Source organism: Dendropsophus ebraccatus, chromosome 12 (genome assembly GCF_027789765.1).
Source record: "Dendropsophus ebraccatus isolate aDenEbr1 chromosome 12, aDenEbr1.pat, whole genome shotgun sequence".
NCBI classification, from domain to species: Eukaryota; Metazoa; Chordata; class Amphibia; order Anura; family Hylidae; genus Dendropsophus; species Dendropsophus ebraccatus.
Genome location: NC_091465.1, coordinates 91,825,189 through 91,837,922, shown reverse-complemented (window position 1 = coordinate 91,837,922; position 12,734 = coordinate 91,825,189). Strand labels below are relative to the sequence as shown.

At 45.5% G+C, this 12,734-nt stretch overlaps 1 protein-coding gene across 1 annotated transcript in view; it reads right to left on the bottom strand.

Moving 5' to 3' along the window:
- The window catches only part of LOC138768570 (uncharacterized), a 137,425-nt gene extending 127,120 nt beyond the window's left edge, over positions 1-10,305 (bottom strand). The window contains exons 1-7 of the mRNA XM_069946482.1: positions 10,274-10,305; positions 9,961-10,011; positions 9,128-9,178; positions 8,950-9,000; positions 1,697-1,747; positions 1,569-1,619; positions 1,354-1,404 (exon numbers count right to left, since the gene is read on the bottom strand). Of these exons, the coding sequence (XP_069802583.1) occupies positions 1,354-1,404; positions 1,569-1,619; positions 1,697-1,747; positions 8,950-9,000; positions 9,128-9,178; positions 9,961-9,964 (259 nt within the window). The 5' untranslated portion in view covers positions 9,965-10,011; positions 10,274-10,305. The remainder of the gene's footprint in view (positions 1-1,353; positions 1,405-1,568; positions 1,620-1,696; positions 1,748-8,949; positions 9,001-9,127; positions 9,179-9,960; positions 10,012-10,273) is intronic.
- Between the last annotated feature and the right edge of the window lie 2,429 nt (positions 10,306-12,734).

The following is a 12,734-nucleotide window of genomic DNA, read 5'->3' as shown; positions in this document are numbered from 1 at the left end:
GGATGTTGTAGCCTTTTTAAGAGCAGGATTGACCAGGTCTTTTTAATAGACAGGCTACCGCAATGCCCTCTCTTAGAGACTCTTTAAAGGATTGAAAGTGTATTCATTTGATCAAATCAAATTCCGGGGCCTCTTAAGAAGACTGTATTGTTATTCTTCGTCCCTACTTCCAAAGATATGCCTCTTATGCACAAATACATGAGGGGGTGAGGCTAAATCTAGCCATAATCCGGCTATTTTTATTGGATGATTGTTTTGTCCATCTTGGTCTGGGTCTGTGGTGTCAGGCTACGTTTTTGGGTGGTTCATATGCTACCTCTGTTTTTAATGGTTCTCTGTGTGCTCACTGCCATGCTGTGTCTGGCCTAATTTTTTAGAGGCTCACTTGCTACTTCACTCACTTTTAATGGTTCTCCGTGTCCTGACTGCCATGCTCTGACATCACTACGTCTGCAGAGGAGCGGGACTGGATGCTGGGGGCCCGCCGATCACGTCCCCGGCAACTAGCCAGTTGTGTTATATATTTTTTTTGTGTAGCCGCAGCCAGGGCCTCACCACCCCCGGTCGATCGGCATCAGGTGTAAACAGCTGGTCTAGCCAGTTAGCTGTCAGCACCTAGGTTCGTGTCCACTATAAATCACAGCCACTGGCCTCACTCCAATTTTTGGGGAGGCTCATTTGCTTCCTCACTCACTTTTAATGGTTCTCTGTGTGCTCACTGCCATGCACTGTCTGCCCTAATTTTTGGGAGGCTAACTGGCTACCACTTCTACCTTGATCACTCTGTCCTCACCCCCATGCTGTGTCAGGCTGAATTTTGGTGTGGTTCTTATGCTACCTCTGTTTTAATGGTTCCCTGTGTTCTCACTGCCATGCTGTGTCAGGCTGAGTTTTTCGGTGGTCCCTATGCCTACCTCTGTTTTAACCAGGCTGTTGCACAGAATTAGGCATAATGGTGCTATTCGGCAGCCTCAGAGTCATCCATACATGCTGCCCCTGCTGTTTCCTGTCCATTTCCGTTGTGTTTTCATCATTTTCTGAGGTTGACAGGTTTTCACACGACCTTCCCTTTACCGAGCTTGGGTCCCCTGCAAAAATGCTCAAGTTTCCTATTGACTTCAATGGGGTTCGATACTAAACGAGCACTCGAGTATCGGGAGATATTCGTCTCAAGTAACGAGCACCCGAGCATTTTACTGCTCGCTCATCACTAATAATGACAAACGTCCATCTGCACACATCACATCCCTCTACTCTGTGACCTCTTCCATTGTGAATGAGACTCTGTTAGTTATCTCTCTGTTTACAAAGACTTTTCTGACAAATAAAGATGTATTCTGTATATACACTCACTCCATCCTCCTGTGACCTGTCCTGGGGTTCCCGGGGTTCCTGGAATTTCATCTATACGAAATAAAACAGAATCATGAATCAACTTTATGCAAAAAAAATAAAAAATTTGCCAGAATTTTAAGAAATTTTTTACAAAAAAATGTAAAAGAAAAAAGAAAAAAAATCACTACAATGACACTGTTATCGATATCTCACTGTTTGGTTATGACACTCACTCCATTCTCCAGTGATGGTCCCTGGGATTCCCGGGGTCCCAGGATATCCGGCTGCAGAAATACAGAATAATCCATCAATCTTCTTTCTGTTACTGTATAACCTGTATCTTATTGTGTGTGACACTCACTTATCCCTCCTGTGATCTGTCCCGGTGTTCCTGGGGTTCCCGGTAATCCAACTATAGAAATGTACAAAGAAAAAATCAATACTTTTTTTCTAAATCTTTCAGCAGAATTTTCAGAGCAGTACACCTGGCACCTGTGAGCACCTGCGTAATTCTAAGAAGGGGAAAAATACCTGTAATTAGAAACAAAAAACTTTCAACGTATCACAGATCCATGTGGTGGTGAATCTCGGAGGAGATCAGAAGGCCTGGAAGGAGATATTCCCGTATTTGTCTGCACCTCGACCCCCGACGAGCAGAAGGGAACAGATGTGTCACAGTGCCCGATAGAGTGGCACCTATAGGGTTGTACAACTCTTCCAGGTGAGTGTGTGGTCACCGATACCTCATTGGACTTCTTCTAGTGCTATATTGGATACTACAGCAGAGAGCGCGGTATCGGCCACCAGAGAGGAATCCACCTATTATGCAGGAAGCTGGGGCATCAGCCACCATACCCCTTCCCCTGTTATATAGTTCAATCTAACCTGCTAGGAGGTTAGAAGTGACGGTCAGGAGCTTGCACAAGCACTGCTACTACGTCACATCGCTAGCTCCTCCGCCAATGTTTTAAATAAAGTTTAGTTGGATCCTTTATGTCCAGTTTGTAGGCTTATAGCCCGAGAGAGGCCGGTGTTATGAACCATCTCTCTGAGGTCACCTTAACATGGTGAGATGGTACACTCTATTTGATCAAATAGTTTGCCAAAACCAAATTTGTTAAAAATCTTTAGAAGAGGTTTATGGTGTGTATGACAGAGTGAGTGTGTGCGGAGATGGTGTGTATGACGGAGTGAGTGTGCGCGGAGATGGTGTGTATGAGGGAGGGAGTGTGCACGGAGGTGGTGTGTATGATGGAGTGAGTGTGCGCGGAGATGGTGTGTATGACGGAGTGAGTGTGCGCGGAGATGGTGTGTATGAGGGAGGGAGTGTGCACGGAGGTGGTGTGTATGATGGAGTGAGTGTGCGCGGAGATGGTGTGTATGACGGAGTGAGTGTGTGCAGAGATGGTGTGTATGACGGAGTGAGTGTGAGTGGAGGTGGTGTGTATGACGGAGTTAGGGTGCGCGGAGATGGTGTGTATGACGGAGTGAGTGTGTGCAGAGATGGTGTGTATGACGGAGTGAGTGTGCGCGGAGATGGTGTGTATGACGGAGTGAGTGTGCGCGGAGATGGTGTGTATGACGGAATGAGTGTGTGGGGAGATGGTGTGTATGACGGAGTGAGTGTGCGCGGAGATGGTGTGTATGACGGAGTGAGTGTGTGCAGAGATGGTGTGTATGAGGGAGGGAGTGTGCGCGGAGATGGTGTGTATGACGGAATGAGTGTGTGCAGAGATGGTGTGTATGACGGAGTGAGTGTGTGCAGAGATGGTGTGTATGACAGAGTGAGTGTGTGCAGAGATGGTGTGTATGACGGAGTGAGTGTGTGCGGAGATGGTGTTTGTGTGACAGAGTGAGTGTGTGCAGCGATGGTGTGTATGACGGACTGAGTTTGTGCGGAGATGGTGTGTATGACGGAGTGAGTGTGAGTGGAGGTGGTGTGTATGACGGAGTTAGGGTGTGCAGAGATGGTGTGTATGACGGAGTGAGTGTGTGCGGAGATTGTGTGTATGATGGAATGAGTGTGCGCGGAGATGGTGTGTATGACGGAGTGAGGGTGAGTGGAGATGGTGTGTATGACGGAGTGAGTGTGCGTGGAGATGGTGTGTATGACGGAGTGAGTGTGTGCGGAGATGGTGTGTATGACGGAGTGAGTGTGTGCGGAGATCCTGACCCTTGCAGGTTGCTGCAGTCTTCTCTGTCTCTCCATTGGCTGCTGACAATAAGCAGTGATATAGATAGATGTATACACAGTGGAACCTCGGCTTCTCAAACTGATTTAAACTCAAACAATTTGGTTCTCAAACAATATTCTCCAGGACCGTTGGCTTCAGAACTCAAACTCTGTAATAGGTTTTATAAGGCAAAAAAGCCTCTTTCTGTCCTCAAAAAGCTGTGCGGCTGCTGTGTGGCGGCTTTGTGTTCCCTGCTGTTTGCCCCATGCTCGTGCCTTCTCCTCCATCCTCTCCTCCACTGGATTGTGTGTAGCGGCCGATTCCTCCTGCTGACACCATGTACCTACAAGGCTGAGGTGTGAGGGTCCCTGTGTTATTATATACATAGTAATGTACTGTACTGATTACATTCTAAACTCAGGTACAGCAGTAGCTATTGGTGGATGCTAGCACCAATTCCAAATATTTATAGCGCTTGAAAAAGCATTATATTGCAATCTGTATTCTTCTTCTTCTTCCGCTTCTTCCAGCCATTATTCTGCGATTAATACAGCCCGAACCGCTTTGCGCATAGACTCTGTTTCCATGGGATTTTTTTTAGAAATTACGTTTAATGGAGAAGTCCGGCCAATATTTATTTTTTATATGTTATTACTAATGGAAAGTTATACAATTTTCTAATGTACATTAATTATGGGAAATGCTCATATACTGCTAGTTCCCTTAATTTGGTGTATCAGGAAGTGTTAGAATTATCTCTGAAGCAGTGACGTCACGACGAATGGTGTAATTCCTATGGAGTATCCAGCAGGGGGCGCTCTATATATAGAAGTCAATGAGTACCATTTACTTCTATATATAGTGCGCCCCTGGTGGACACTCCATAGGAATTACAATGGGTGTGTATGTAATGTAATGTTATGTACTGTACTTTGCGATTGAATACATTTATGGAATACATTGGGGAGCAAGTGTCCTTTCTGCCCAAAGTATCCCATAAATGTATTCAATGAATACATTTGCTGGGCACCGAGCAGGGAGGGAGAGAGGTGCCATCTACCTCCCCCCTCCCTCCCTGCTCGGTGCTGGGCACATATACAAAGTACTACTCCCCCATTATCTGCAGATAATGGGAGAGTAGTACCTGTGCTATGCCTATCACCGCCGCCGCCGCTCACACAAGGGCCGCTCTTCATGCCCTCTCTGCCGGTCTGACCTCCTCCTCCCGGCTTCAAACACTATGGCGCCGCTGACTCCCCGCTGCCCGCGCGGAGTCAGCGGCACGGGCGGGCAGCAGGGAGTCAGCGGGCGGGCAGCGGGGAGTCAGCGGGCGGGCAGCGGGGAGTTAGCGGGCGGGCAGCAGGGAGCCAGCGGGCGGGCAGCGGGGAGTCAGCGGCACCATAGTGTTTGAAGCCGGGAGGAGGAGGAGGTCGGACCAGCGGAGGGGACATGAAGAGCGGCCCTTGTGTGAGCGGCGGCGCCGATGTGATAGGGATAGCACAGGTTCTACTCCCCCATTATCTGCAGATAATGGGGGAGTAGTACTTTATATATGTGCCCAGCAGGGAGGGGGGAGATAGATGGCACTTCTCTCCCTCCCTGCTCGGTGCCCAGCAAATGTATTTATTGAATATATTTATGGGATACTTTGGGGAACAAGGACACTTGCTCCCCAATGTATTCCATAAATGTATTCAATCGCAAAGTACAGTACATAACATTACATTACATACACAACCATTGTAATTCCAATGGAGTGTCCACCAGGGGCGCACTATACAGTATATATAGAAGTCAATGGTACTCATTGACTTCTATATATATATATATAGAGCGCCCCCTGCTGGACACTCCATAGGAATTACACCATTCGTCGTGACGTCACTGCTTCTAAGAGAATTCTAACACTTCCTGATACACTAAATTAAGGGAAATAGCAGTATATGAGCATTTCCCATAATTAATGTACATTAGAAAATTGTATAACTTTCCATAAGTAATAACATAAAACATAAATTTTGGCCGGACTTCTCCTTTAACCCCTTAACGACAAAGGGAGTATAGGTACGCCCTATTGCCGGTAAGGGCGTTCAGAGCGGGGCCGTGCAGCGACCCCGCTCTGAACCGCGGCGGTCCCGGGTGCCGCGTGTAGCCCGGGACCGTAGGTATTAGCGGGCACGGTCCGATGGCCGTGCCCGCTAATACAGTAATCAGATGCAGCTGTCAAACATGACAGCTGCATCCGATTACCGGATCCAGCATCTCCCTGGTGTCTAGTGGCGGAGATCGCTCCTCCGGGATGTTATCCCGGAGAAGCGATCTCCGTTTCTGAAGCCGGCCGGGGACCGCTCCAAGATGGCGCCATCCCCGGCTCGGCACTCGTTTGTTTCCGGCTGCAGCAGCCGAAAGCAAACGAGTACCGATCTCATGGATCTCTGCAGCATATCTATACTGCAGAGATCTCAATGAGAGATCAAAGTGTATATACTAGAAGTCCCCCAGGGGAGGAATAACCCTAACCCCAGGGGGGGAATAACCCTAACCCCAGGGGGGAACATCCCTAACCCCAGGGGGAATAACCCTAACCCCAGGGGGGAACATCCCTAACCCCAGGGGGAATAACCCTAACCCCAGGGGGGAACATCCCTAACCCCAGGGGGGGAATAACCCTAACCCCAGGGGGGCTTCTAGTATATGTGTAAAAAAAATAAGAAAAGTGTTGTTGTGAATAAAAAGCCCCCTCCCCTAATAAAAGTCTGAATCACCCCCCTTTTCCCAGGTTATAAATAAAAGTAAATAAATAAATAAACAAACATGTTTGCTATCGCCGTGTGCGTAATCGCCCGCACTATTAATTAATCACATTCCTGATCTCGTACGGTAAACGGCGTCAGCGCAAAAAAATCCCAAAGTGCAAAATTGCGCATTTTTGGTCGCATCAAATCCAGAAAAATTGTAATAAAAAGTGATCAAAAAGTCGTATATGCGCAATCAAGGTACCGATAGAAAGAACAAATCATGGCGCAAAAAATGACACCTGACACAGCCCCATAGACCAAAGGATAAAAGCGCTATAAGCCGAGGAATGGAGCGGTTTTAAGTGACGTATATTTGTTGACAATGGTTTGAATTTTTTTACAGGCCATCCGATACAATATAAGTTATACATGTTACATATCGTTTTAATCGTAACAACTTGAGGAACGTGCATAACAAGTCAGTTTTACCCCAGGGCGAATGGCGTAAAAACATATTTCCCCCAAATAAACAAAATGCGTTTTTTTTTTTTCAATTTCACCACACTTTGAATTTTTTTCTGGTTTCGCAGTGTACTTTATGCAAAAATTCAGCCGTCATTGCAAAGTACAATTAGTGACGGAAAAAATAAGGGCTCATGTGGGTTTCTAGGTGGAAAAATGCAACTGCTATGGCCTTTTATGCACAAGGAGAAAAAAACGAAAACGCAAAAATCGAAATTGGCTCTGTCCTTAAGGGGTTAAAGACCTTTAATTTTCCATAGGAAATAATGGCCCATAGGAAATAATGGCCACACTGTAAACGCTAACAGCCAATCACAGCACATATGCAAATAGCTGAAATATAGCAGCCAATAGAAATTCTAAGTTAAATTATCAGTCACTGCCTCACAACATCCACACGGTCACATGTCCCCTATTGGCCAATAGAAAATGTAGAAGCTGGAAGGTCCTTAACGATTTTGTCTCACTAACATGAGTAAGATTGTCATGGTAACCGAGCAATAATCTTTACCATTAGGCCCCGTTCACACAGAGCAAGAGCAGTGGAATTCCGCGGGGAAGTTGTCCGTCGCAGAATGCTGCCCGCCTCCCTATCATAATGACACTCTATGGGAGGCTCACGTAACCGCATCGCTCAGCGTCTCTCCACAATGAAGAATTGAACATGTTTATCCTTCAGCACCAAGAAATGCAGCTCGCGCCTTCCATAGAGTGTCATTATGACACGGAGGCTGGCGGCATTTTGCGGCGGACAACTCTGCTGTGGAATTCCACCGCTCTTGCTCTGTGTTAATGGGGCTTTATAAGTAGCAGAGTTCAGTCAGTAAAGTAGCAGAGCTGAGGGAACGCAACCCAAGTCACTCTTAAAGGGGCATCACATAAGCCACTCTTAAAGGGACGGTACCCAAGCCACTCTTAAAGGGACGGTACCCAAGCCACTCTTAAAGGGATGGTACCCAAGTTGCTCTTAAAGGGACGTTACTCAAGCCGCACTTAAAGGGACTCTACCCAAGCCTCTCTTAAAGTGATGGTACCCAAGTCGCTCTTTAAGGGGCATTACGTAAGTAGCTCTTAAAGGGGTGGTACCCAAGCTGGTCTTAAAGGGACAGTACCCAAGCCACTCTTAAAGTGACGGAACGCAAGTTGCTCTTAAAAGGGCGGTACCCAAGTCGCTCTTGAAGGGTCAGTACTTAAGCTGGTCTTCAAAGGATCGTACCCAAGTCTCCTTTAAAGAGGACCTGTCACCCCCCCATGCCGGGGTGACAGGCTCCCGACCCCCTGTTAGATCCCCCTATACTCACGTGATCGCGCCGGATCACGCTTCCTGAGGCGGTCGGGTCACGGAGAATTCAGCGCCCGAAGCCCCGCGCGCGCTTAGAGATGAGTCCGATGCCCATAGAGAATGACGGAGCATCGGACTCCCCATTCATTCTCTATGGGCATCTGACTCTGCTGTCAGCGCGCTCCGGGCTTCGGGCGCTGAAATCTCCGTGACCCGACCGGCTCAGAAAGCGGGACCCGGCGGGATCACGTGAGTATACGGGGATCTAACAGGGGGTCGGGATTCTGTCACCCCGGCACGGGGGGTGACAGGTGTCCTTTAAAGGGACAGTACTTAAGCTGGTCTTAAAGCGACAGTATATAGGTCACTCAAAGCTGTCACCCAAGTAACTCCTTAAGGAACTGTACCAAAGTTGCTCTTAAAGAGACTACCAAAGTTTCTCTTTAAGGGACTGTACCAAAGTTGCTCTTTAAGGGACTGTACCAAAGTTGCTCTTTAAGGGACTGTACCAAAGTTGCTCTTAAAGGGAAGTCACTGTTAAAGGGGCGCTCTTTTCAAGCACTATGTATTTCCCTGAAAATGCAAATCTAGTTACATTTAATATTTACGGGGAAAAAACAGCTCAGTTCTCAAGCAGCCGGCCAGAAAGGATTATGGTTGAGAAAAGAGGTACCACTGTATGTATTTAAAAAAATTTCTTCAAGTGTCTTAGGGCTAAGTGGCCAGTCATACAGCACATGCTTGGCCATTCAGCCAATCCTGAAATTCTTTCCCATATCACTATGCAAGACGTGCAATGGCCGTGTTCCAGGAAGTCCACAAATATAACTTTAACTAAAACCATCAAATATGAGATTATTTACAGTGTAATGAATATTATGTGGTGTCAGACACTCACTCAGTCCTCCTGTGATCTGTCCTGGGGTTCCTGGGGTTCCCGGTATTCCAGCTACATATATTAAAGAATAATAATGAATCCGTCATATACAGACTCCTTCAGCGGACATGTAAGAGATTCTCCTCCAATCACACATATCTGCCTCTATAACCTATATCTTATTGTGTGTGACACTCACTTATCCCTCCTGTGATCTCCCCCGGTGTTCCTGGGGTTCCCGGTATTCCAACTATACAAAGGAAAACAAGATTATGAATACATTTTCTGCCAAAATGTAGCCTCAACTTTAAGGTCCTCACCAAATGAGATGTAATAACTTAAAAATGCTCTAAAAGAATAATCATACCTCCCCAACATGTCTCCCCTACACACACACCATCACCACCACTATTCCTTCATGGATTTGGTTGTCCTCACCCTAGTAATACCAGATTATCAGACCTGGAGTATCTTCCCAGTAACCAAGGTGGCACTTTCTGACAAAATTTTCCCTACATTTTAAGGCAAATGTTTAAGGTGTTAAATTTTATAAAAACCAACCAATAAGAGTAATAATCTTGTTATTCCTGTTTTACTGCCAATTTAAGAAAACTTATGTGCCCCTCAGATTTGTCATAACCAGCCAGATAACAGCAGGCAGCAGCAGCCTAGTAGTAGCAGACTGGGAAGGGCCATAGATTTTGGTCCTCCTCACATTATTGATACCAGATTATGAGACCTGGAGCATCTTTTCTGAAACTCTTGAGGCAGTTAGTACCAGGGTAATACTAAGGGGGTTAGTGATATATATTTTATGGTCTAATAACAAGTCCCTGCTTAGTAACGGAGGAATGTAGTGGAGATGTACAGCATTGATACAACTGATATCATTGTATACTGTCTCCAGAGCTAAGTGACCAGGTATATACCACATGGCTGGTAACTCTGGGAATCCCGAAACCACTCACAATCAGATTAAATAAATGTAATTCGTTCCCAATGTATTTCCTTATCACTATGTCAGACACTCACTCATTCCTCCTGTGATCTCCCCTCGGGTTCCCGGGGTTCCTGGTGATACATCTGTAGAAATTATTAAAAAAAAATAATATAGAATCCACTTCCTGTTATTTCATTTACCTAAAATTCTTTTTTTTTTTTTAAACTAAATAGAGATAAAACTTTGGAATAATCTCCTCTAATCACAAATGGGATTTCATTACAGTGTAACATATAATTTCAGTTGACAGACACTCATTCCCAAATCCCAAAACCAATCACAATCAGATTCAATGAATGTAATTCATTCCTGATGTATTTCCTTATTACTATGTCAGACACTCACTCAGTCCTCCTGTGACCTGTCCTGGGGTTCCTGGGGTTCCTGGGAATCCAACTACATCAATTATAAAATAATTAAAAAATATATCATGAATTTTCTATTCACTGTTTTTTTTTTTTTACAAAACTTTTATTACCTGTTACAATAAATACATCCTAAAGTGTTGTAAACTGTGTAATCTATGTGTTATTATGTCAGACACTCACTCAATCCTCCTGTCACCTGTCCTGGGGTTCCCGGGGTTCCTGGAAAATAATCTATAAAGTGACACAAGATCCTGAATCAACTTTATGCAAAAATAATTTTGCCTAAATTTTAAGAGATATTTTCACTAAACATAAAAAAAAATCATCACCGTTACATAGTTATTAGAGATGAGCGAATACGATTTGATCGACATGGTATTCGATGGAATATTGCGGTATTCAAAAGATTCAAACTCAATCGAGTAGTGTGACGAATACACGAGAAACATTCGAAATCCCTCCCATTGCAGTTGGCGCTTTTTTTAATCCAATTACCATGCAGGGAGGCCGTGAGGGACCCTGGGAGTACGAACGCAGCGCGAAAACGGCGTCTACCCTCATTGGATGGCTGAACCACAAGACCTCGAATCTTAAATACTTGGCTCCCGCTTCTCGACCGCAGATGCGCTTTCAGCCTAGTCAGGGAGAGATCTTGGAGCAGGGAGAGATCGGTGTTAGTAGGTTTGGTCAGGCAGGATTACTACACAACCCAGAAGTCCTTCTCAGGGCGAAGATCCAGCGAAAAAGTCATCTCTGAATCCAAAGCTTCTCAGTGCTAAGAAATAGATGATATAACAGCAGCAGCATCAGGTGTATTCATCCCAGGACCCTGTGTGTACAAGTCACTTATAGTGTCCCTGGTGTAGCCCACTAAGGGCACGTAAACGTTATACCTATTGTGCCAGTTGCCCAGTAAAAGGCATGTGTAGCTATTGTTCCAGTAGCCTAGTAAAAAGCACATCATACATACTGTTCCAGTAATGTTCGTACAGCATGATGCGTGATATGCGCGAATAACGTGACGCTCTACAGATGCACATTGGAATCATGAATGTAACGCTGCGCAAGAAATACGAAGGAAATGTGTGAACATTGCCGTAAACATTTGTGAAGCGTTCACAAATATTTTTCATTCGCAACTGCGGAGAGTGGCATTATACTGCGATTTTGGGGTGTTGGGTGCACCCAGGCATACTCCCCTTGATGTCACAGTGCCATTCCGGAGGTGTTTACATCGTTTAGGGAAGTTTCATGAGAGACTTGGTGACCTCCAAGTGGTCGAATTTGGATTTCCAAGTGCCGAGAATTTTTTTCCCATACACTATAATGGGATCGAATACTCGTTCGAATACTCGAATTTTGGTGCCTATTCAATTCGAATTCTCGAAAGTCGAATATTTCACTACTCGCTCATCTCTAATAGTTATCTATGTTTCACTGTTTGTTTATGAAGCATTTTACGCCCAGCTTCCTTATTACCTGCGAGATACCAGCAGGCAGCAGCAGCCTAGTAGTAGCAGAGTGTGACGGTTTTTGGGGTTTTGCCCTTCTCACCCTAATAATACCAGATTGTAGCTGACTGCAGCTTCTCCAGTAAGCCTGGACACAGTGACAGTGATGCCCAGCATTGCCACAACTGGCTAGAGGCAATAAGAGCAAAATAAATAACATCCTCCTGACTCCACAGCTAAGTGTCCTGACATACAGCACCTTCCCGGCCACTCAGCAAATCCCACAACAAATCACCAAACTATAACACAACTAATTCTCTCTCTGTGGATTTCCTTATAACAAGACACTCACTCCATTCTCCAGTGATGGTCCCTGGGGTTCCCGGGGTCCCAGGATATCCGGCTGCAGAAATACAGAATAATCCATCAATCTTCTTTCTGTTACTGTATAACCTATATCTTATAGTGTGTGACACTCACTTATCCCTCCTGTGATCTGTCCCGGCGTTCCTGGGGTTCCCGGTAATCCAACTATAGAAATGTACAAAAAATCAATAAATCAAGGAGTTTTCTTAATCCTTCAGCAGAATTTGAAGAGCAGTAAATCTGTCGCCTGTGAGCACCTGCGTAATTCTAAGGAGGTGACGGAGAGCTGTAATAAGAAAAGACTTTTCAGGTGTCACATATATATGGGGAATGGTTTAGCTGGAGTCTGAGTCTAAAAGATTGATTTATCAAACATGGTGTAAAGTGAAACTGGCTCAGTCGCCCCGGCAACCAATCAGATTCCACCTTTCATGCCTCACAGACTCTTAGGAAAATGAAAGGTGGAATCTGATTGGTTGCTAGGGGCAGCGGAGGAGCCAGTTTCACTTTACACTATGATTAATAAATCTCCCCCTCAGTGTTTAGACCGCGACTGATCAGGAGAACCCACAGGGAGATGACTTCTTCCAGCTTGTTCTCCTGATCGGCCGAGGTCTGAAC